Genomic DNA, 26,216 nt, shown 5'->3' with positions numbered 1-26,216 from the left:
GGTGGGAACGGTTTAGAAATAGTATAGGAATGACACATGGTAGTAATAATTCGTGGCTTTACGTCGCGAGACAACTCTGATCATGAGCGACGCCACAGTGGTCGGTCTGTGGATTGTCTTTGCCCACCTGAGGGTTCTTTAACGTGCACCGAAAGACACATGGTAGCCATCGGAGGAGCGGAATGGCATCAACATTTGTCAGAAGGGATTGTGGAATTAGTGTTTCCACAAAAAGGGCAGATGTTTCTTGAAGAAAGCAACATGCTCTTATACGGACCTCGATTAGTCTTATTCTGTGTCCCAGGGATGCACGATACAAATCACACACGTGCATTTGCTTTCAAGATCTGGCTATGACGACCTTTGCAGCCCCACCTCCTTTAAGACAGCGTACTCTCAATATCAATCGGTAGTGGTAACCTCGTTGAAAATTGTGAAAAAGGTATACAACTGCAGCAGCGGCGCCATCTAACAAAGATTTTTTCTTCTTTTCTGCACTTGTAAAAGTGCAATTTTACTGCTACATAACCCAGAAAAGTTGTAGGTAATGCGATAACCACAGCTCTGAATTATGTAAGCTCTCGGCTCATTTCCGTGTTGTCTCCCAGTACCGTAAGAGGTACACAGGCATTGTGGCACTTGCGAAATGTGGGGAGCGTCGCCCCCCCCCCTAGTTTTTGGTCGGCGGGGGGGGGGGGAGCAGCCTCCCCTCCCCTGCACCCACCTTCCGACGCTCATGGCTGCAGTTCATAAAAACTAGTATTCGTTTTCTCCACTTCTCTCTGTCTGTATATTGTCCTTGAAACTCCGGGTTCCTAACAAGCACACGTATCCGCATTTAAATCTGTATACCATGTACCCACTACGGGTCTCATTCCTTTTCCGCGCTGGAGCCACCGTTCGGTGTCCGCGATTGGGCCGATCGTGTCACGTGGTTTCTTTTTCCAAGAACCGTGAGTCCTCTCCATCCAAAACCGGTTTCCTCGGTTGCGAGCTGGCTCGACTGCACGCTGTTCTCCGGCGGAGGAAGGGGAGATTGGCGTCCCGTTGCTAGGCGACGCGGCCGCGCCAGACCCAAGATGGCGACCGGCGTGGCTCAGTGTCGCTACTCTGCTCCCTATTTAGTGACTCTATGGACCATGGACCGTGCTGCAGCGTGTCCCATAATATTAAGAAAGGCAGAAATCTTGCTAGCGTGGAAAAAGCCAGATGTACCTACTCTTGGTATCGTACCGTGTCATCGTGGTCTTATCTTCTTTTTCTTTTTTTTTTCTCCCCATGTTTATTTTTTTCCATGTGTGTGAAATACACGGTATGGCGTAGTTCTTACATGAAGAATAAACGATACGTGTGCCGACGCTGAGGACCTGTGTTAGCGTTGTGTACTTCACAATCACGCAACTCCGGGACTAACGGTTCAGATGAAGTCTCTTTTGTGGTTACCTAAAATAGCCACCTGTTTTCCTTCTATTTTTTTTCCCGAATACTGTGCCAAGGATCCTAAATTTGCAGATACCCGTTCTACGAAGCCGCGGTACGCTGAATATTTTACTGCGACTCCTGAACTAGAAGTCTAAGAACCAACCCAGTGAGCTTTATTATTCATGCCGTTGCCTTCCACTTCTGGAGCTGTGTTCTTGTCGCCCACACCTTTGGTAATAACGTCGCATACATTTTCTCGTTCTAATTTATAAGGCTCGAAGAACTAGTAATAAAAGGAGGAGTTCGGCACCGTTTCACTGGGAGAATGACGTGTTGCATACTTCAGTAGTTAGCAGTAACCGTTCAAAATCCTAATATGTCCACTTAGGTTTTTATTTTAATTTTATTTATTTGTTTGGAATACTTCTGACATAGAAAATGCCGTAGAAGGAGGGGCAATAGACAACACACACACACACACACAAAAAAAACACTCACAACTTCACTTGTGAGACCTTACAAATCAAGCAGCTCATATGAGGCGCTCAACGCAAGAACCCTTGAATAACAGCGACGAAAGAGGCCAAGGATCCATATTCAGCAGCTTCGTGTGGTACTGAATTCCAACCAGTAATCGAAGTAGGAAAAAAATTCATTTTTTAAACAGTTGCATCGAAAGTGATACTCTACAATATGTTTTGTATGTTGGTTGCGAGAGCTCACTCTACGCGCCATGTTGATATACAGTGAACGATGCCTGTTTAAAGATTCAAAATTGACCATAGTGTTTTACACGCTGGACCCTTACTCTATGAGATAATGTGGGAACCCTCGTCTCTTTCCTGCTCTTTCTTTCTTTCCTTTTCGTTTCTTTCCTTCCTTATTTCCTTTTTTTTCGCGTTTGTTTTCATTTTCCGTTTTTTGGAATAGCAAGCCGGCTTGGCTCCCATTTCCTTTCTTTTTTCTTAGTAAACATATCCCCCCCCGCCGCATCCAATAGTTGTGACGGTGAGTCATATCGTGAAAATTTATTAAAAACAATATGAATTGCTTTTCTTTGTATCCGCTTCAAGTCATTAGTTTTTGTATGAGCTGCTTGATACCATATCATGGAACCGTAACTTAATATGCAACGCACTAAAGATTTATATGCAACTCGCTTCCCATCACTGTTAGCATCTTTCAGCGTTCTTCGTAAGTAGCACAGCCTGGTGTTCGCTTTATTTCTAGCACGGTATTAATTTGATGGTTCCACCTAAGACACTAACAAACCTAAATACTCCAACTGATTCACCTGTACAAGACGGGTGTACTTGGTTATGCGTACATTTTTCTTTTTCCCACTGGAGGTAATTTTAACACACTTTCGCACGTTGATGACCGTCTGCAATTCTTTGTACCATTTCTTTACCTCATCTAGGGAATTCTGCAAACAGATTTGATCATCCGACGATCTTACCTACTTGCACAGAGTACAGTCAGTCGTCAGCAAAGAGCTTTATATTACCGTTCATAGGGAGGTTTCACCTACATCACATTGTGACTTGGCATGCTCGTAAGCTCCTCCCACTGGTGGTCACTTTTCGCGCCAGCGGCATTTAAAGATGACAAACTGCGCTATTTTTCAATGCAACATCCATAGTTTTCATAAAAGAAAATGTGAGAACGAAAATGACGAACTGTCTTCGGGATAAAAGAAGGGTACGGACGCGACCGGATTTCAAAACACCATTCAAGGCTTTGTTTTCGAGCAAAAATGCTAGATAATCTCCGCAGCTGCGCCGAAAAAGTGACCACCACCATGGCAGCCAAACGCGTTCGTTTGACGCCATGTGAAAACACCCTATACTATTGGCAATGTCATTTCTGTATTTTAAAAAACAACAAAGGCCCTAAAACGAATCCTTGAGGGACCCCTCAATGAGCAGGCAACTGATTAGATGATGTTTTGTTAAACTCAACCAACTGCAGGCGACCATTTAGATATGACGAAAGACAACCTACCAATTTTGCAGTTTTGAATATACAGTGCAAGTTATGCATAACTTCGGATGAGACACTTTGTCAAAAGCCTTTTCTAAGTCCAGAAAAACAGCATCAACCTTTCGGCGCGAATTAATAGACATCGATGAATCGTGGGCAAACTCGATCAATTGAATTGAATCCTGTTACAAGACAACTGGAGAGGTCTGTGTTCGCGCGGTATCTGACGTTATGAACCAGTGAGTGTTTCTCGGTGCCTAACGTCTCCTTCTTTCCTTTTCCTCTTTTTCCTGTATGCTTTCTTCTGGCTGACCTACCCTGCCTCTTTCCTTGTTTTTTTTTTTTCTTCTGGCTCTATTGATACGCCCACAAACCCGTTTTGGAGTAGCCAGTCCTGACTGGGTCGGGACTAACCTCTCCATATTTTTCTTTCTTATCCAATCCAATCCAATCCAGGTTTGAATCGAAAGCTAGAGTTTTTCGCCTTGTAAAGTATTTCCGAGAAATTCAAGTCAATGCGCATCTGCTCGAATGCAAGGAAACGACGTATAGAACACTAGAGGACCCACATGCGCGTCTTCTGCTTAACGCGCGTTTCAGGACAATTATGCACGCGTTCTGGGCGCAAACACCCTCCCTCTGTTGGGTTGATTTGTGCGATATCAGTACTGTGTGCTCCGTGTGCTCCATGTGAGCTCTCTTCCGATGCTACAACTCGCGGCTTCAACCCGGAGCGCGGCGCCACCGCAGCGCGCACGGCCGACCCTAGCACAGAGCCACCGGCACTTTGCGCCGTATTTCGATCTGCGCTCCTTTGCTAGAGGCACGTGTCCACGGTGCTCTCTCGATACGTCGGGAAACATGGGGCTACTCCACATCGACATCAACATTGTGTAACCGGAAATCAAAAGACTGCCTGCAATGTATTCGCTCAAGGTTGATCCAGTGACGCTTTGTGTGTTCTACTTCCTTCTGGCACTCGTGAATTCAAGCTACTCAAGTCCAAAACTGACACTGCCGGGTGCTGCTTTAGAAATCCGTGAGCAGGCTCTCGCTCAAAAAGGTGCTCATAGACCTCCTGAACTTTTGGTTCTCGCGCCAGATGACGATGCATTCCCCTACTCCCTGCACAAGGTAGTACCAGCCGTCCTTGTGGCTGTTGAATCTCTGAAGCGCTCAAAGAACCTCACGCTTGTTGTCAACTACAACAGCACTAACTGTTCATCGTCGCATGGGCCACTGCTCGCGTTCGACCACTACATCGCTGGGAAAGTGGATGTTTTCTTCGGACCAACTTGCTCGTATGTTCTCGCACCGGTCGCACGGTACAGTTCGGAATGGGACCTTCCTGTACTGACGTCTTCTGGTCAGAACGATAACTTCGACGTGAAGCATACCAACTATCGCCTTTTGACTCGAATGAACGGGTCATTCTCTCAAGTGGGGCAGCTCTTTCTAGAGACGCTACGTCGTTTCGGATGGCAAGTGGTGGCCCTTCTGTACCACGAGTTCCGTGACAGGGCCAAGGGACACTCCGACTGTTTCTTCAACCTGGCCGCTGTGTTCACTGCGCTTGGTGGAGGACGGAGGTTCCATCAGAATTTTGATGAAGAGGACCCGAACCAGGACTTCGATATGCTCCTGCAACAGGTGGCACTGAACGCGAGAAGTAAGTGGGCATGTAGTTACGTGTTGCATTTTCGGTGAAGAAAGTTGACGTGTTGATTAGTTGCTGCTTGTGCTTAGATAAGCACGTGGACTAAAAATGTGAAGACATGAACCACCGCGAAATACTCGAATCACGTTGTGCAATTCTTATTTATACGTTCCAGTAAGATGAAAAAAGAAAAAAAAATCCCCAAGCAGTACTCAGTACACAAAGAAAAAAAAAGAAAGAAAAGAACTGGTTGCGCTATCTTCAGCTGCCTACATTTTTTTTTTCAGTTACCCTATCGGTCATGACATCATTCGTGTTCTTGTTATGTGTTTAACAGAATTTAGCCATAACTATATGGCTTGTTACTTGGGTAAAGAAAAAAAAGTGAGAAAGGGAAGAAATCGCCCCCATATCCTAAAATGCGGACTGCAAAGCTTACTATCATACAGAAATTTGATAGCATTGGTGGCGATGAGAAATGACAGCATTGTTCCTCGTGTAAGGCAAACCGACCTAGAAGCACAAAGTTAGGGGAGCAGGTAGCAGCCAGCAGCCAACGCAAAAGCGAAATTTGCACTAAGCATGATTGATTCGCGATTAAAAGCGGTAAAAACCCTTACAGTGCAAGACGAAGACGATTGATTCAACTTGGCAGTTTATGGGGTCTTACGTTTCCCGAAAGGAACAACATATTCAAAGGTGATAAATGCTTGAAATGATTACAGTATCCAGGGTTCCACATTCATTCAAAATTCCCATAAATGTGAAGGGTTTGGGAAAACCAAAAAGATTCACTCTGGTACCGTCATGTATTTACTTTTACCCGAAAACACATAAGTCTCAAACATAAGTTCTCCCACACTTCATCTGCGTAAGATTTGAAACGAGAAAATTTCGACCAGACGGCAATGCACTCCAGAAATGTTGAAAGGTAAAACGGGAGCTGGTTGCACCTGTTGCTGAAGTTCAAAGCAATGTTGTCGCGGCCGACGGTTTTGGATTACCATTGTCCATAAAAACAGCTGCAGCTCAGAAAAGCTCGCCGTTATGGCTTAAGGTTCCTAACACACCTTTGTGTTGGTTTCGCTGTCGTCAGATCTCTTAACCAGTGTGTACCATGCATATATAGGATAAGGTGGGGCAAAATGAGGCACAAGTTTTGCTATTCGGCGTCATTTTTATATATGCTTGTATTCCGGAAAAAAATAATTATAGGAACGTTCTTAGGAGGTCACGAGCTCCCGACCTCTAGGTATGAAAGCAGTAGGGCAAGTCTAACGCAAAAATATAATGTGAAACTCAAAAGTTACAATGGTCTCAATGCGCGACTCTCAGGGTCAAATGAACCATATAATTCATGCAATGAAAGCAAGCAAAGTGAACGTCATGATCCCCAGCGCAAACCTGATGAATCCCTACCCAGCGAGTAACCCCATCCACTGTGCCAGGTCATCCAGTATGCGAGCGCATCCACTAGTGGATGTCATAGCGCGCTGGATGAGACTGCTCGGTGGATGAAATGGACTGGTTGGATGTATCAACTGTGTGGATACGGTGACGGATGAAGCGGACGGTGGATGCGGTGGCACTCTATGGATGAGGGAATGTTGGTAACCCATTTTATTGCCCCGCATTTTCACCACGAGCACCGCAGTCTTCACGTCGTGTCCCGTTTCTGCTCAGTGGAATATTTTTGAGCCCAATTGCTTAGACCGGCCACGATTGCGGTGCCGGCGCCTAAAGGGGGGGGGGCGCATTTGCCCTCCCCAAACCCGCCTGAAAAGGCGCCAACAGTAGTAGCAAGCCAACCCTGTCTTGCTAACCTCTCTTATAACCGACATTAAACAAACAAACAACAAAAGGACACCTTTTGGGCAGGAAGACGCCACTTTAGGATGAGAGAAAGGAGAAAAAGAATACGGGGGTGGGGCGCAAACTTCACAATTGTACCCCCGGAGGCGAAGAGTAGACACCGCCCTTGAGCGCGAGGAAATCATATGTAAAGAGAACCGCACGACAAACCATAACGTGGTTATCCGTTGCGGTACATATTTGAAATCCAAGCCCGAATCAAATGCACCAAATTTCGAATGTAATAGTGTTCAGAATGAATGAAATAGCAGGCGTATGGTGTCGTGTTAAAGTGGAACATCCAGACGTTATTTAGAGTACCTAGTGATGTAGAGAATACGAACTGGGCGAAGGCTGCAGTTTCGTTGTCCTGGAGATTTCTATTGTAGTGAGGATGACGACAGGCGTGGTCTCAGCACCTTCCTTTCACGGACTGGATGCCACTCATTAATGTAACACTTTTTCTTAGGTAAAGATGGCGATGATGGAGTCTTTTCCTTGATATTACATTATCCTCCCAGACTTTCCTTCGATATACATAGCCGATAGCTTCAATATACATGCAGAGTGCCAAGACGATGCATGTTTGAATATGTTACCGTTGTGTAATATGAAAACTGCTAAAACATGCGATCACTGGTGGACCCAGGATTTTTCTGATGGGGTTTAATATCGGATAGCCTGTTTTTTTTTTTTTCCCGATAGGAACAGGCTACGTGATGTATAAAAGAGAGCAGCTGTACTTCTTACGTGGCAATGTTTGCAGATTATCTTAAACGGCGTTAAAATGTGGGCTTGCAGGTATATTATCATTAATGAAAATCAGTACAGAGGCCAGCAGTTTTTTTTATATATTTTTTACCAATTTCTAAGGAAGTTACGCTCATTTTGTTTCGTGTGAGTGTGTTCTCTCTTCAAACTGACGAAGAAAAGGAGTCTGCGATACGAGAATCCACTAAGGCTAGGTTCGACAGATTTGGCTATTTGTACACAACACTGAAGACCATCGGCTACTTCCGCCGCTTTTCTTTTTTCTAAGTTAGCTGGTTGGCTATTTTTTTTTTACTGCATCTGAAATGTCCTACTGTTGAATGCCGTGACAAAAAGAAAAAAGAGTTACACGACTTTTAAGGGTACCGCAAAGCAGCGGACACAGTGGCGTAGAGGGGAGGTTACGGGGGTTCAACTCCCCCGAAATCGTACCTTTGGTAGATCATTTGGGAGAGGAAAACGAGGGGGAAATCCTCCTCTCCCATGTCAAGTCCCCATAGAACCCCTCCCGAAATATTTTTCTGGCTACGCCAGTGACCAGACAGGCAGTATATATGCTGATGGTGTAGTTTAACGGCTTGTTGCTCGGAAGCCCAGCACAACAAATAGCACATGTGTTGCAGAATGCTTAACATTTTTAATTTGCAAGCAAATTCGAGGTAAAACGACTCGATGGCGAACGTCTGCTTGGGAAATAATCCCCAATTCGTGAAGCAACAGTGATCTATGTTCCCGACTGACTTGCGGCTCCTAATGGCTGTTGTTGCCCCTCCTGATGGCTTCTCTACGGTAGCCGATAAGTTATCAACATGTTTCGTAGGGTATGCCACACGATATACAAGCGTTCAAAACCCACAATGCCGAAATCACAAATTATTTCAAAACAGCACATCACTGAGCAACGTGCCATGCGCCACGTGTTTTCGATGTTTATCGATGCGGTTTCAGCGAATAAAATGCACATTTTAGCGACGATTAGGCTTCTCGGGGCGGACGCGCTGGAGCGACATAAAACGCAGCCACGTCTGTTAGTTTATGGTCACGGGTGCCGTAGTGAGACCAAAGTTAGTTCAAGTTTCTTGATTATATGGTTCACCCGCGTGTCGTATAGGCGGTGCCAGCGGTGCTAGACTGTGCCGATTTGGATTTTAAACGTCTGGGATTTTGAGCAAGTGGGTTTCTAACTCTGCGATATCGGGATACCCCCGCTGCCATTTGGCCAATCAGGAGACTCTCCGTTTGGCTCGGTTTTCAGTCGGTCCTGGCTTTACCATAGACTTCTACTTGTTTTCGTGCCTGACGCCCGTTATTACGTGTTCAATAATAACTATGGCAAACTTTGCACAAAATATACATTTATTTGAGGCATCGTATTGACTGCAATGTCTGACACGCATATTCACCGTGCGTACAGTGCTCAGCACGTTGCGTTCGTTGACTGACAGTAACCAAAGCAAGTTCGAACTTTCAAAACACAGACACAGTCTACTCCCAGAAGCGAGCGAGGCTCACATCAGCGCATGCGATTCCACAATCAGCATCTTCTTTCGTTGCTTTCAGTGCATCAAATGGTACAACGAAGCAGGAAACGCTTGTGTCGCACAGAATCCTGTCTTCGTTGTCACTGTAGTATTCGAAAATGCGACGGCGCTCGAAAGTGTCTCCGAGGCGTCAGCTCGCCACAGCATTCCAGTTCCAAACTGGATAGGCTGTTCGTAGAATGATACCTGTGTCGGGAAACAGTAGAACAGGGCCAGTATCACTTTAACTACACGGAACAAATCCGCGAACACATTCCTCTTTGAACAGAAAATACGGTGCTGTTAATCGACATCGCCGAGACGATGCGGCTCCTGTTGCAGGGGGAGGCAATCACGAGGCCGAACTCTCAGAAGGCCGAAGTTCAAAAGGCCGAAGTTCAAAAGGCCGAAAATTCAGAAGGCCGAAAATTCAGAAAGCCGAAATTTCAGAAGGCCGAAGCTTCAGAAGGCCGAAGACTCAGAAGGCCGAAAGCTAAAAAAGCCGGAGACTCAAAAGACCGAAAAACTGCAGGACCGATACAAAAAAAAAGGTAAAATAAAAAATAAATAATAATAAAAAGAAAACTACGTTTTTTGTGTTTCGTTCTTTCTTTCAGTTCGTACATGTTCACGTGAATGCATGTCATACTGCCGAAAATAAAGGTAGGGGCCGAGTTTACGGGGGCATAAAAACTGAGCCACAGCAGTGGAAGAATGACACATTTTCCGAAAAGGGCAAAAAACTTATGAAGGAAGCTAATTGTAGTTGGTACAGAACACATACTGCGAATGGATAACAAAGGATTAGTCGGTCGTTAACAGGTCGTTGGCCGTATCCTTCTTGAACACTACGATATGTTAATCCCAGGCGAGTCCAAGTTTCGGACACATGTGGAAGTGTTCCAGCAAAGAACAGAAAAGCCCCTTTTGGAGTGGTACAGGCCATGGACCTGGGACGGAAAGGGGAGAAGGTTCACGTCCCATAAATGGTCGTGAGCTTCATGGTTAGATCACCATAGTTCCAGCAAGGAATAGTCATGGATGTCACGATGTCAATGCGCCAGTTTTACTCGCAAAAGGGAAAAACGAAGATTGGCTGCCTAGATGGGTATGTGTACATTCTCGATCGAAAAGCTGGGGACCGGCATTACTGGCGTTGTGAACTGAAGACCGAATGCAACGGCCGCGTTATTACGGAATTCCTCAACGGCCAGCACGTGCTGGTAAAGAACACAAAGTGTCACCTCCACGCCCCAGCCATATGCAGAGGAGACGTCATGGACGTGAGGACCTCTATACGGAACCTAGCGCCAACTTCTCGAGAACCGCCAGCGAGGATTGTGCAGCAGGCATCGAACGCAATGATCAGCTCTGCAAGACAACAACTGCCGACCGAGAACGCGCTGAAGCAGCTGGTCCGGAGGACAAGAAACGCTGGCCGTCCACGTGAACCGGAGTCGCTTGATGAACTAGAGCTCGGGGACGACTGCAAGTGTACACTTCAAGGCAAATTATTCCGTCGGTGCAACGTCACTTGTGACGTCGGCGCAGGGGTCATCGTATTTACCACAGACGAAAACATACGCCATGTCGCATCCTCACGGACTTGGCTGATGGACGGAACACTCAAGACACTGTCGAGGTTATTCGAGCAGCTCTACACCGTTCACGGTTACGTTTAGGGATCCCTCTTCGCACTTGTATTTTGCCTGATGTCACGCAGGACTCAACTGGCCTACCAGCAACTTCTACGCGAGATGACTGACATTGCAGCGGATCAGCAAATATTACTGTGCCCAACGACAGTTCTTGTCGACTTCGAGCTACCAATGCTGTTCGCGTCAAGCTGCCCGACGCTAGCATCCATGGATGTTTTTTCCACCTGTGCCAAATTCTATGACGAGGGGTGCAGAACCTGGGACTCACCAGGCCGTACGCGGACAACGTTGACGACTTTGCCATCAAAGTCAGGCAGCTTGTGTTGGCATTTTTACCCGTGGAGGATGTTCGGGAAACCTATTCAAGCTTGAGAACACAATTTACTGCGGACGCATCAGCACTACTGGAGTGGTGGGAGACGAACTACATCCTGGGCAGACCCGTACGGCGCAGTACTGCTGATGGACGGACGGTTGTAATCAGAACCACGCCGACGTTTCCGCCTTCTCTGTGGAACGTCTCCGATCTTGTCGACGCTGGACAACCGGGGACAATCAACGGGGTCGAGGCTTGGCATCACCGGTGGAATGCGCTGGTGGGTACACAACACGTCAGCGTGTTCACCATGATCCAATCCATGGTACAAGAACAGGAGAGGACCGAGTCATGCATAGAGTGGCTAATTCATGGAGATGCACCCCGCCTTCCGCGAAAAGAACAGCGCCTCCGCGAAGATCGCATTCGAAGAATTTTGGACGATAGAGAAAAGAGGGATGTACAACAATTTCTGCAAGGTGTTGCTCATAACTTTTCCTTGTAGTAATAATGTGACTATGAAAAGTGCGCAATAAATGCTGTGTTGACCGTGAATCATTATCATCTCCTCACGTTTTACCTTTTTATGTACAGCTATAAGCGGGTACACATCGAAATATATATGTTCAAGACAGACACAAAGAATACGTAAGCCCAGGTTGTAGACAGCAGACTAGAGCGGAGCACAGAGTTCCAAGCAGGTGAGACCGGGACAGAGTTCATGTCGAAGGGAAGAAATCAAACGGAAAGGAGGGACGAGATGCGGGGTCATGTGATGTCGGCATGAGCAGTTAATGTGTCGGCTATAATATAGTGCTAACGGGGTATAACAATGCCTCTCCCCCCCCCCCCCCTTCTCAAAGACGAAAGGAAACGCGAGAAGAACGCTCTGACATGCCGTTGCGTCGTATTTCGACCATTTGATTCTTCGGCCTTTTGAGCTTTCGGCTTTCTGACTGTTCGGCCTTCTGAATCTTCGGCCTTCTGATTATTTGGCCTTTTGAATTTTCAGCCTTTTGAACTTCGGCCTTTTGATAGTTCGGCCTTATGATTTTCGGCCTTTTGATAGTGAGGTGCCCGCAAGGCCGGCTGCAAGCGAAAGAGTGCTATTTCAAATAGCAATGCCCCTCGGCCAATGAGTATCACATATCATGCCTGACGCAGTACAATACCACGTGGTTATGACGTGTAACATTTTTTTTAGGGCCGCGGAGACGGGAAGCTATATGGAGGCCTGCCCCCCTTTCCTAATAGACCCAGTGTTGGTCTCATATTCAATGTAGTTTTGCACCGTACTTAACGACCAATGCGCAGATACGCAGTTTATGACCACTTCCACAGTAGTGTTGCCCGCAATTTTCAACTTGAATTTCCTAAATACCCGAGTGCAGTTGGGACGCAAATTGTGACGTAAGCGTATTGAGGGATCAGGCTCGAATATATAACGCGATATATAGATACGAGTAGATAAACGTTCCTTGTGTTATAAGTCGTCCCAAGCAGCAAAATGTACTGAAAGTCGGGTGCAATAGGGGTGGACGGGTAGGTGGAAGGCCTTGAACAGACTCGTGAAACCAAGGAACATCGATAAGACACATACCGTCCACCCCTATTGCACTCGACTTTCAGTACATTGTGCTGCTGGGGGTGTTGAACAATAGTGAGTTTTAGTATACCGTGATAAGGTTATCGTGTCTATCGCAACCAATCGTAGTCGCGCGTGACTCAGAATCTATATCCACTGATTGGATCCGGTTGATACGGTTCGACGCAAGCCACGTTATCAACAGTCTGCTGAAACTCTCTAATGACAGGCATCGGAATACACACTCTGTGCTATTCGGAGAAACCGACGACACGAAGCAGCCTGAACGCGATTGTAGTGAGCCACGCAGTTTGTTGTCGCTGGAAATTTCATGACCGTACAACGTTTAACATTTTACTGCCCATGCCATTGTGTGTTTATTTTGACAAACTGAAATTCGCTCACTAAATAGGAGTCAAAATTTCATTGACGCGGTGACAGCTGAGACAGGTGTTACTTGTCAGGAACCAAAACCTATTTTGCATACGTATATTTATTTTTTTATGTGCAAGTTAGTATATTAAATACATTGTACACAGGGCCCGAAGCTTTACTTCAGCATGTATGATCGACATTGTTAAAATATTTCTATTTTACGTTAGACGTCCAACGTCCTTTAGTTCATGCAGGTATAGTCAGTGCGACTGCAACTTTGTTTTTGTTTTTCTATTTGCTCACGCGGAATAAAGTTTAGTGCCAGGCAGAGCGTTGGGGGAAGAGCATTCTTGCCCACACGAGATCCAGTGCCGACGCGTCATTCTGGTTTTGCTCAAGGACTCAGCATGGCTTACTGCGGGCTGCTGCAACCCGACAACGAACCCGCAACAAAGGTTACGGGCCCAGAGCTACATCGTACGTCTGCAGCCGCAAACAAGATATAGAAAGTGTTTGGGAAGAACAGATCATCGTAGATGGAGGAAGGATTCTCCTCATGATGATCCTCTTCATGAGCCTCCTCTTCGATGATCGGGACAATATTCTTCCAGAGTTCTATATCTTTATTGCCGCTGCCGACGTACGATGTAGCTCTGGACCCACATCCTTTGTTGCTTGTATCTTTCGCCACTTGGGTAATTGCTCCCCTCCAACTTTCTCGAAGTGTGACACTGCGCAGTACCTCACTTCGAGGAAGTTGGAGGGGAGTAATTACCCAACGTTGAGTGACAAGCTTTAGAGTGCATTTGAAGGCTAAGGGATTTTGGAAGATAGTAGAGGATGACCTTCCAGAAGTATGTACGAAGAGAGTTGCTTGGGGGGAAAGGCTCAAGAGGGTTTCAACGCAATAGCTCAGGCTTCATCGACAGCTCAAGCGTACTATACGTCATTAACCGAAACCACAGCAAAGGGCGTCTGGTTGAAGCTGTAAGAAGAAGCGAACAGAGGGCGAGTTCTCGAACGCAAGATAACCTTGAAGCGTGAAGCGTGAATCAAGTGGAGAAAGGATAAGAAGGCCATTAAATGTATGCAACGTGCAGAAGCTATTGGTGAACAATGACGAGCACCGAGTGAAGCTGTAGAGGAAACAGAAATTGCGCAGGCTGCTATTCAAGGGTTGCCGAGGGCTTATCAGGCGTCTTCGACATCTGCGCTGTAGCGGACCCTTCCCCTTCCGCTTCCAGAGGAGGAGACTCGACAGAACGATTATAGCGATGAAGCAAGTCATGAGGCAAGGGCCGCTATCAGCAGACGTAACAGTAATATGAAGAACCCTCAGATGTGGAACATATTGCTTTACTTTGTCCACAGGGAAACACAACGCAACAGTCGTCTCGATCAGAGGAAGTCGACATACAGACACAGAGCATGAAGTGAACTCCTTCGCTTTTGAGGTCGTGGAGTCGAACGCGAGCAACAACAAATATGAAAGTTGGTCCGCTGGTTCAGGTCAGGACGGTTATACGTTGTCTGATGGCAAAGCTAAAGAAACAAACTTTGAGGGATTACTGTGGCAGCTGACAAGATCATCGGGACACATCTCATTCCTTCCATGGTGCCTTGGGGTAGTGGGCCGCACCGCATGTGGAGAACTTCCCCATTCATCATACTTAATTTATCTGTTGCCGTTGTTGACAACATCAAGGGAATAACCCAAGCCCGGGTCGACCTTGCTTCTTCTTCTTCTTGTTATGTGTCAGCCATAATCTAAGGCTCGCTGTACCTTTCGCCGATCCCTCTGCTGCGATCTCTCAGGTCTGAAGGCGTTCAAGTGTTTCCCCCAAGAAGTTAAGTATCCTGCAATGAAAGACCGTGAAAATGGGATTTCAAGTTGTGCATCATGTGTGTACCTATCTTATTTATGTGTTGCGCTATATCTGACGTATTTCATATGATATGAAGTAACACTGTGCAGCTTTACTTTGCCTTTGGGTGTGTGTGGTAACCCCTCAAGTGATTACCCCATAGCAGCACACTTCTGTGTGTATTCGTATTCATACAGAGTCATCACGCGAAACTACGGATATGTTTCACCCAATAAAGGTGCTGGCGCTACAGGCGCCGAAACTGCCGTCAGTCATGTATGTATACAGTAGATGTGATGGAAAAGGACTATGTCAAGAATTTTCAGCTTGAGGACTTGTTCGATTCAAAATTGTCAACAACTGAAATCGTTTTGTTAGTACACTCTTAAAAATGAACTTCACCGCATAGCATGCTCCTAGCCAACCATCAACTCGAATGATATCGCTATGTGCCCTGGGGGCTTAATCGCTTCATCGTCGTTACGGTCGTTACAAGCTAACGAGTGGCGGGAAATTCAAAAAGGCGGGCGGGAAATTTAAAAAGGTGGGCACGTGATAAAACACGTGCACGGCGCACTTCGCGCGATACGTGAAGGCCGTGGTACACGTCACGCGCAATGTGTGACGTGCCCACCATTTTGAATTTCCCGCCACTCGTTAGCTTGTGACGACCGTAACGACGATGAAGCGATTAAGCCCCCAGATTTGTTCAAAATGGTAGGCGTACGCCTTTTTTTGTGACACTTATGCTGTTCATAATTGTCACAAAAATGGCGTACGCCCCCAGTTTTCAGCAAATCAGGGCAGATAACGATATCATTCGAGATGATAGTTGGCTAGGAGCGTGCTATGCGGTGAAGTTCATTTTTAAGAGTGTACCCAGTTCCAACATCAAATTGCAATGTCGCAGGATTGCTTTTGAAAGGTTGTTTTTATAAATTCCCGTTTCGTTACAAGTCCCAGAGTTCATCTTGAGAAATCCCGGTGAGAAAGCCGGTGTCGTCAATTTAGAGACAATTTGAGAATGTTGCACGATGAATATCATAGACAGATCAGGTAACAGGGTGGAAATTTCAGCAAATAATTATACGCTTAAAATGCATGTGGCAGCGCAGTGGATGCAATAGCACGGTGGATCACTTGGCGCGGTAGATGAGGTGGCACAGTGGATGTTTTAGCCCAGCGGAGTATCAGCTTAAAACGGATGAGGCACTGCAGTGGATGGAATAGCACGATGCATGACCTGGCTCGGTGTATGAGACGGCACGAAATTAGGTAACTTCGCATGCTGGACGATATGGCACGATGGATGAGGCGGCCGCGAGCGCCCCGCGTGCGGCGCACTCGTCTATTGCAAATAGACACACTGCCAGTCTGTATCGTGACGCAGGTGGCTCACTTTTCTGCGCGCTCTTGTTTTCTTCTATTCCCATATTTTGCATTGCAAAACCCGTATAAGAAAACTCAAAACAGAAGTTTACCTACCTTGGCAGAAAGACAGCCGTACTGAGCTCCCTCGGTATCATGTCATCGTCACTACATATATTTGTTGTTGCGCACTCGGCACATGCAGAAATATAAAGAACAGGGAAGCAAAAGACAAAAAACCGTACGGAAGTGCAGAACACACGGAGAAGAGGACTCTAGCTTTCGCATGCAATGTGTCCACTCAGTTTAAGCCGATTGCAGTCTTCATGACACGAGCCCTGTCGTCTTTCGAGATTTTGTATTTATCTTTCACTCTTCTTCCTCGTAGTTTTCTTTCATTCTTTTTTTTTTCTTAATTCTGATGTGGACACAAAGTGACGTCCTTCGTCGACCAGCATGGTCTGAATGCGGCGCACACGCAATCTTTAGGCCTCCTTGCAGAAATAAAGTCCGATAAGGACTGCCTTACCAACACATACTGAAGGAATACCAGCATTGAATCCGACAAGTGTATGCCAAATGATGCATTTCACGTATACTGGCGACTGAATAAAGCTGGGGATATCTCCTCCTTGTGTGCACCCCCATTTGCTCCCGTGCTCTTTTGATGGCTTCATTGGGAAATGGCGTGTGCCGACACTGTTTCCCAGTGTCATTTGTTTCTTGGTCGAGATGCAGAATAGATGCTGAGTGGCGGCTCGCCATGTAGGCGGATGTGCAAACACAGATGAAGCGAGGCTCCGAACGCTGTTTTCTCGTTGCTTTCTGTCTTCTGATGGCATTTGACCGCCCTAGATGGAATGGCCTAATGGGAATATATGGAGAGGACAAAAAGCGCCCATACATCTGTAATGCAGTCTTAAAGTGAAATGGACCGCATCTCGGTGGGTTTTCCGGGTTCGCGCACCGTATTTTAACGCGGCATTGAGATCAAAAGTTACACATTCAACGAAGCTTGATCACACAAGAGTGTACAATAAATATAGCGCATGCATTGTTATGCTCAAACGCATTGCTACTCCCATTCTTTGCTCCTCATATCTTGTTGTAGCTAGAAGCGTTATGTGTTGAACATACAGGGTTCGCCAAGATAAACTTCGGGGTTTGTAACGAAGATAAAACAAATAGAAACAGTGTCGGGAAGAAGGGTTATTCTAGCAAACGCTACACGTTTGGATCGCATTGTAAAAATAGAAGACTAGGTTTGGCCCATCCCAAAGTTTGCGGACTGATAGCGATTTATCTGGAGTTTCTTTCTAATTTTTTGTAAGCGCTGGTGGTCACGTAGAAAGAAAATTAGAAATAAAGCAAAATCTCGCCCCACGCATTTTCAATGACCTATCCCACACAAATATCGCCAGTTTTTCTTGTGTCTGCTTCACATTCACACAACTTCACACAGGTAGCGCTGCCTATACAATGATGTGATACGCCGATTCTGAGGTTATGCTGCATTCCTCTTTTTACAGTCTTGTTCTGTATGCTGATGCCACCTGTGTGCGGTGAAATGAAAATGAAGCGCGCACAACTTTTGAGTGAGATAGGCCATAGACAATGCATAGAGTGAAATTTTGCTCGATTTTTAATTTTTCTTCTACAGGACCATAAAGCTCACAAAAAATTCCAACAAAACTTCAGACAAATAGCTACCTGTCTGCAAAGTTTGGCGTTGGATAAACCCCGTCTTCTATTTTTAGGATGCGATCAAAATGTGTAACGTTTGCGAGACTAACCCTGTAGATGTTAGAGGACGCGTTATGTCCCAAAACTTTATGTCGATACTGCCACTTTGTCCATATCTCTGGGGATAAATCGCGAAAAATTAAAAAAAAAAACGCCGCTGCCTAACATTTCCAATCGGCTATATCCGTGTTTCAGCTCCTTCCGTGAGGATGCGAAAAGTTCGAAAGCCGGCGTTGCAGACGACTTCGCACAGTAGTCCTCTGCATTCAGTTCCACTTGTTCACTTGGTTTCGATATCGTCCGCAACGCCGCATTCGACCGTTTCGCCATCTGACGGAAGGAGCTGAAATACAGGTATAGCCGATTGGAAATGGAGTATCGACATAACATTTTGCGGCATAATACGTCCCCTAACCTCTGCTTTAGCTTCCCGATACTGTTTCTGTTTGTTTTATCTCCGTTACAAACCCCGAAGTTTATCTTAGCGAACCCTGTACATCCCACATACAGGCGTTTCACCCCACACATAAAGGACCCACATCAAACTGAGCGGCCATGGAAGAACCAAGATTTGAAATTCTGAAATGTTGTGATGTCTAGTCCGAATGATATATTTGATGTTACTCCTGGAATAGACCTTTGTTACACGTCTGCTGGTGTTGCAGCACTTTAGAGCGGACGTCAAACATCAAACACACATGATAAAAACCACATCATACATCGCGAATGTGTAAAACCCACGTGTCAACCACCCGTGTTAACGACGACGCTTACAACCTACTGAGCGTCGCTGACGGCAAATTAATTGAGTGTTGGATTGAAATGGCCGTGCCGCGAGTCATGTGCCTTGTAAACAAAATGTGGAATTGGGCCTGTTGGTACTGCATGCCGGATTAAAAGCGCTAAAAAACGAACGAGGACAACACACACGGAAGGCTCCTTCCGTGTGTGTTGTCCTCGTTCGTTTTTTAGTGCTTTTAATCCGGCCTTGTAAACAGACTGTAATGTGGCACTTTTGTTACAATCGCTGCGGCTCTTCAAATATGACCGTCGATCTAACGCCTTTCTGAGTCACTTCTGCGGGTCGTATTATGGAATCCGACGTGATAGTGTACCGAGGAGGGGAGATTGAATACATAGTGATCGAAGATAACACTTCGTAAAATAATTACATTTCGGGATACATTCGGCGATACATTCCGTTCCCACAGTGTAGGGTACACAAACTTCAAGATACACAGGATGTGCGTATTGGACGATAAATGTCTTGTGTTGCAGTGTTCGAGCAGCAATCCGTTCAGCCTCGCCTTGATTCTCCAGTAAGGAATATTTTACTAAGGAAGAGCAAGCCTCCTCGCTGCGGTTCTAGGCCCTTCCCATAATCCTGTGCAATGCCGTCTTGGTGTTCTGTTATTCATGAAGTTCTCAACAACCACAGACGAGTTCCAGATGCTTTTTGTCGCATTCGTAACGGTCTTCGATCCGATGGGACAAAACCACGGTGTACAAAACCAGGCTGCACGAGGGCCGATAATCTCATTCTCTTCTGTTCTATCATCCTGAAGCCTGCACTTCTGCGTGGCCATTCAGTCTTCTTGAAAAACGTCCAGAGCGCTGGTAAAGCCAGGGCACAACGGAAAGACGACACGGCACGTGCCTTCCTGTCATGTCATGTCTTTCCCGTTGTGCCCATAGGTCAGACTTTCTTAGTATAAATTTCGTCCACCAGCTTGCCTGCCTATATGCCATGTTACTCGTAACGGTCTCAACAATTACATGACGCTGTATGATTTCTTGTCACCTACCGGGGCTTCCTTTCCTTTTTCCTTTTTAGTGCAGCGCCTCTACATGTTGAGCGCCTCATAGATTCGCTCAGTGGCACATCCCAAGCAGCACGCGCAATAATGGTCCAGTATTGGACCCATATGGGCTGCTAAGATTACCAATATTGGACCCATATGGGCTGCCAACATGGGACCAATATGGGGAGTGCAACCAGGCTCCACATTGGAGCCGATTTTGCCCATATTGCGCCAATATTTCCGTGATAATGCCAACGGGGAGTCCGTGTAATAATAAAGCATTATCCGGTATAGTATGTACCACTCATATTGCTTATCTCTTCGTTTTACTTTTTCATTTTTGCATATCTTCTTATTGGTCCACGCTGCATAGAGTTACATAAGCAACACTGCATCGCCCTAAAAACGAAGAACAGGTGGTGCGCCCGTCTTGCTGAAGGACCCAGGCGGTCGTATTGCGAACTATATAGGATGGGAGAAGCGAAAGTTTGCCCACATCACATATAAAAAATAGTACTGCCCTTGCCATAAAAAGGAAGAGCAGGATATTCTAGTGCTTGGCAGGCAGCCCCAAGGAACTGCCAATGTCGAACACCCCTCAGAAGCCTTCATTGGAATCGCAATACTGTATGAACCAAATATTTGGGGTGGGGGGAGGTGACGTAGGGGGAACGTGCGGTCAGCCTGCTCTGAAGTGGCGGCTCGGTGCACCCAAACCAAATATTTCCAACTCGCTCGTACAGTACAAAGGAGCAAGGCGCTTTCGTGACGGTGACGGACATACGCCTCAGCAATTCACACTGCCTACAGTAACTTGAAAGAAGAGATATCCCTTTCTATCAAACATTGTGTTTTTCACTTGACCTGCCGCAATTCCTTCGTTATTAGAACAACCAGTGACATTTTAGCCCGAATGAAATATCCGATCCGAGTGTCGCGCATGCGCATTAGTTGTAGGACACGTGATTCCGCTCAAACGACCACTCACTGAGTCTTTTCGACCGATTGGCATTGGCATCACGAAGCAAGATGGCGGCTGTTTGCCGCAAGTGGAAAGTTGAGTTGTTGAGATTCAGTGCATGTTACAGTGGGATTGCCACGTATGTTGACTGCTTCGAACAATGTGTATCATCTGCGGGAAGTTGTTGGATGTAACGACGTATGAATTGGGCATTTCACACGCTTCAACGTCCAATCTTGCCGTGCTGCTTGGGCATTTGAACAACACGGGTACGTACCATTTGCTGCATTCAGTCAATATGGGGTGTACACGAGCAATATGGGGCCCATATTGCAAAGTTTGAGCCAATATGGGGAAAATACTGGCAAAACGGGTCCCATATTGGACCCGTACCGCCAAGGACCAGCCAATATGGGTCCAATATTGTGTGCTGCTTGGGATGCGTAACAGAGGATTCCTCACTTGTCTTGGGGGTGCGCGTGAGTGCGGTCCACCCATTTCATACCAGTCTCATATAATATCCAACGCGTAATGGCTTAGGGTAAAGCATCTTCAATGAAACACATCATGTGATCGTCATCATGTATGGATTGTTGTTGTTGATTTGTTGGTGTAGTTGTATTCGTGTGAATTATGCAAAGTTGTGAACGGGAATCGCTTCGTTTTTTGAGGTTCAAGCTTTCCCTTTCAACTCTCTTTCAAGGAAACTCTTTCAAGCTTCGCCAAAGCGAACTAAGGTTCGACGTTTGTAGATTAAAGAGCGACACCTGGTGAAATGACACCGCCAGCTTCGATTTCCGGTCAGAGATAGTATTATTCAGTAATGGGCAGTAGTTCAACTACATTCAGTTGAACTACTAGGTAAACTACTTTTTGTCTAGTTGACTGGTAATGCGGTACTTGATGAAAAGCAATTCAAACTAAGACGTACTACTTTTACTGTTGTTAACTACGAAACCTTGGCCGTGGCTTTATTAAATACACCGTGAACGAAGACGCTTTCGCTGTGAAAGAGAGCTCAATGAAGCAAAATTCCACCGAGGTCTCTACTTTATTGTGACTGAGATTACCATTATCCTGTTTGGTAATGATCGTTATGCCTACTTTAGAAAGATTCGTGATATTTCTGTATTTCTATATACAATATAATTTTTATTTTTAATGTAACAGGTCAAGGGTTCCATATCTCCACCCAGTGACGGAGTGCTCTGGCCAGCTAAAGTACGCTAAAGTTCTATTAAGTGCGTAAACACAGGACGCATATAGTATAACGGGGCAGCTTGCTCTACAGGGAGGTATTCATAATAGCCGCCTCGAAAACATGGTATCATCGTGTCCTTTCATTCACTTATTGTTATTGTTGTTTTCAAATATCTCGCATCACATTCTTGAGCTTAGTCCTGACAACTTCCTGTGTCATGCACTTTTCGTAGAGTACTTTCCTTTTACTAAAACTCGTTAATAGCTACTTTCTATTGAGCTCTCTATTACGTCTCAATATGTACTCTACAGAAACTACACACTCTAAGGGGGGGGGGGGAAACGTAGAATTTTGTACCCATCCCGGTAGAGCTGTATTGCAACAACATCTACTCAAACCAATTTTACCTTTGGGTACAACTGCAGAGTTGAAGCAAACTACAGAGTAGAAACTGTCGTTCTACCAACTTGAGTAGGAAATTTCACCCTTTTTTCTTCTTAGAGCAAACGTGAGAGAGAGGAGGAAGGGAACCGGGCGCCGCCCTTTATACCCGCAGAGGGGAAAGCGCGCGTCGATTGGCCCGAAATGGTAGAAGTACTGTCGTTCTACCAGCTTGGGTAAGAAATTCTACCCTTTTCCTAGAGTGTACTAAAAAGCAGGGAAAGATAACGGACGTATTTTCGTTACCATTTCCATTTTCGTTACTGCTATATTTTCGTTTCCGTTATCCGTTTCTGACACCAGCTTTCAATTTTGTTTCCGTTACGTTTCCGTTACTGTTTCCGGTAATGGAACGGCTGTAACTAGAGCTGCGGGAGGACAGCCAGTCCGGCTCTGTTAGCACCCTGTTTTGCCCAAGGGCTGCTTTGATGTCACGCGTACACACTACACAAGTAATTTTACGTCGTTGGGATGCGCACATCTTGTAAGGTTTTTAAAGAAGTGTAGGAACATGTCTTCAGTCAGCCTTCTGTCTTCAGTCACCCTGAGCCCAGCAACCCAAGATGGGCGTAACTTCATCCAGTGTCGCATTCATAGGCGGACGCTCTCAGTAGTAAACAATACTGCCAGAGCCATGGTGAAATGAAGGAAGTACAAAATAAAAATAAAAAATCATATGCTGTCATACCTGTACTATGGTGGAGTAGAGTGCGTGCAGTCTATGTTGTGTAAGTCTCATGTCTTGATGTCATGTAGGTAGGTAATGTCACGAGCAGGTAAGCGGGTGATGCGCCCTCGATATCCAATATTGCTGTTGGTTTCCATGATGTCGTGTAGTATTTAGAGCCTTACAGGGGATTGAGTCATCAAAATACAAAAATAATATGAAAAGTCACTGAAATGTCATCGCACAACAATAGTCATTACCCGAATTCAATACCGGACGATAATTTTCGTTTCCGTTTCTGTTTCCGGTAATGGAGAACAGTGGTATGCGTTTCCGTTTCCGTTACGGTTACCATCTCCAATTTCGGTAATATACCGTTTCTGTTTCCGTTACCATTACCGATATCCTTCCCTGCTAAAAAGGACGTCGTCGAAGTTCAGTCGCGTGATGCGAGAAGCACTGCGCGAGTTTATCACATTTTGGATAATCCATCATGAGTACTTTACCATCTGGTAAAACATTTGAAGAAAGGTACGTGCCTAACTCGAGCATGTATTATAAACGTGCGCAGATTAGATCAGGTAATGAAGCTCGTGATGCTTCCTAATGCCTTCTGCCAAAATTGAGGCACATGGCAGAGGCAGGCTCTATCCGGGGATAACACAGTTGAACGACGTCGTCAGCAGGACATTCGGCCTGACATAAATTCGATGTTGTAGGGGATGGGGAATGTACTTTTGTTTGTTTTGGGTTGCTTGTTTGTTTGCTGTTTTGTTTTGGGAGTAGCAGAACTATTCATGAGACAACTTCAATTTCTCCCTGGTTTTCTTTTAAATAATCATCCCTGCAACTCCATTATGTTCTATGTTGTGTGGAAATATAGTTGCAAAAGTAGTTGAAGCTACTTTGTCGTTGTTACAGGTTTACTTGAACTACTTCCGCCAAAAATTAGTGGGTTCGTAGTTTCAATTACTGTTTAAATATGTAGGTAGTAGCTGTAGGTTAACTACTTCGAGTGTAGTTAGTGTCCATTAGTTAGTCACGGCTATTATCACGTTCACAGTCTTCCTTCTTATTCGTGTTTTCCGTCATACAATCTTAACATTAATGCGCAATCACATTAACACTTTTGGCTTCCTTCACATTCTTACACTTTCCCGATGTTTGCTTTATATGGTTGATGTTTTTTTGCTATTTTGCTTTTGCTTTTTGTATTGTTTCTGCCATGTTTAACCCGCCATTGATCTTGTTGGTGCACCCCCGGCACCGTTGTTGATGGGCACCGTTCAAAATAAACTATTATTATCACACTACGCTGGGTATAGTGGTGGATAAAAGTGTACAGAACACGGGGCGGCATCTTTTCAAGTCCCTGGATCACACTGATCTCATTAAGGTTATCATTACAGCTTCCAGGGGCCTCAACCGGTGCAACCCTCCGGGTGGGTGCACATGCGCACTTCCTTCCGGCACCAGGTTGTGGCTGAGGGAGAGAAAGACGACGCTTCCGGCGTCCCGTAAACTTTTTTCCACCAGTGTGCTTTCACATCGGCATTCCAAGACTTGCTCATATGTTCGTTCTTTTGTGTTTCATTGGCCTCGAATACGACTGCCGACGTCTGTAGACGTGTAGTTAAGAAATAAACTCTTACGCGGACGAACTGACTGAATTTATTTTAATGTTTCAATAGCCACTGCACTGCACCAGGCAGGGTTTGCTACCGAAAACAATTATGTTTCTGCTTCTGGTACATGAGAAACTTACCGGTACCGTTTTCGTTTCCTACTAGCTATTTTCGATATCGGTTTTATAGCATGTGCTCAAGAGTAGTCCTGCGGACTTGAGTGGAATGCTTAGTAGTACGCTTAAGTTGCGTTCAAGGTACGCGCAGAGATCTACAACTTATAAAGATATCCAATTTGTATTCACCATTTTGTTTCTAAAACTCTAAAGTATATATGGGAACGCCAGAGACGGGAATAACCATCATCTCTGCTCACTAATGACAACCTGTCGATACAGCTGCATGTCTCGCTAAATAAATTAACCGAAGAGCCAAGCAATTGGATACATATTGCGTGTATTTTCTCCACTCGCAGCAGCTTTCTTTTGTTTATTACTATTCTAATTGTGGAGCCCAATTTGCACCCCACAATTGCTCGTCTATTCCGCAAGTTTCATACATTCACTTATGTGTGGTTTGACAGCATGGATCAAGAAATCCCGCGACAAGTACTAGCCACCAAAAGTGCGAAGTCAAAGAATATTCCATAACATTAGCGATGACAGCAAGTTTTGAAACGTATTGGTTTCAGTGGAGGAAACTGAACTTATTCAACTTTGTCGATCTGTTGTCTCTCACGCTGGCGTCCATAATCTTTTCCACGTTTATTTTGTGCCTTCACTTCCCCAGTTTCCACCCATCCTTTATGCATTCGCTAAGGTTTTATGAGTTATGACTCGGCAAGCTAAGGCCGTTGGAAAATAAGTGAACAGATTTCCCCTACTACGTTGCTTTCGCCGCTGACGGTAAATCTTTTCGCTCCGCCGGAGAAGTAGACAAGAGCCTTAATTTGCTCTTCTTCGCACGCTGGCTCACCGGGAAAGTGTACACACTCTGATGCCGATGTAACGAGGAGAACCATTTCTTGTTTCTATTCATTCTAACAGAGTATCCTAAGACAGTTACCATACAATAACTATTGCTGACGGTATCTGCGGGGAAATCCCTTACTTTCGTGGTTCCTTCATTTTTTCCATCACACAGCATTCTTTTATCTTTCCCGGGGGACTGCACAAAATGATAGAAAAAGTCGACATGGAATTATATGCGGCAGCCTTAAATGAAAAGGCAAAAAGAGATGCCGGCCGGGGACACCTTGTCATCCCGAAAAAACGAGTGATAACGGCGCTCACCACCCAATAAATTTAATCAGCTGTGCACGAAGGGCGGACATCTCAAATGGAATGGTTTTCGGGAGCGGCCAGACTTCAAGCTAATAGAGAGCTCTTGTTAAAAGGCAATAAAT

At 45.5% G+C, this 26,216-nt stretch overlaps 1 protein-coding gene across 1 annotated transcript in view; it reads left to right on the top strand.

The window, feature by feature from the left end:
* Nucleotides 1-4,235: 4,235 nt before the first annotated feature.
* The window catches only part of LOC135386030 (atrial natriuretic peptide receptor 1-like), a 378,177-nt gene continuing 356,196 nt past the window's right edge, over nt 4,236-26,216 (top strand). The window contains exon 1 of the mRNA XM_064615739.1: nt 4,236-5,074. Coding sequence (XP_064471809.1) covers nt 4,327-5,074 — 748 coding nt within the window. The 5' untranslated portion in view covers nt 4,236-4,326. The remainder of the gene's footprint in view (nt 5,075-26,216) is intronic.

The sequence above is a fragment of the Ornithodoros turicata genome, chromosome 2 (assembly GCF_037126465.1).
Source record: "Ornithodoros turicata isolate Travis chromosome 2, ASM3712646v1, whole genome shotgun sequence".
Lineage (NCBI taxonomy): Eukaryota > Metazoa > Arthropoda > Arachnida > Ixodida > Argasidae > Ornithodoros > Ornithodoros turicata.
The sequence above is the reverse complement of the archived record's forward strand: the minus strand, read 5'-3'. Positions and strand labels throughout refer to the sequence as shown.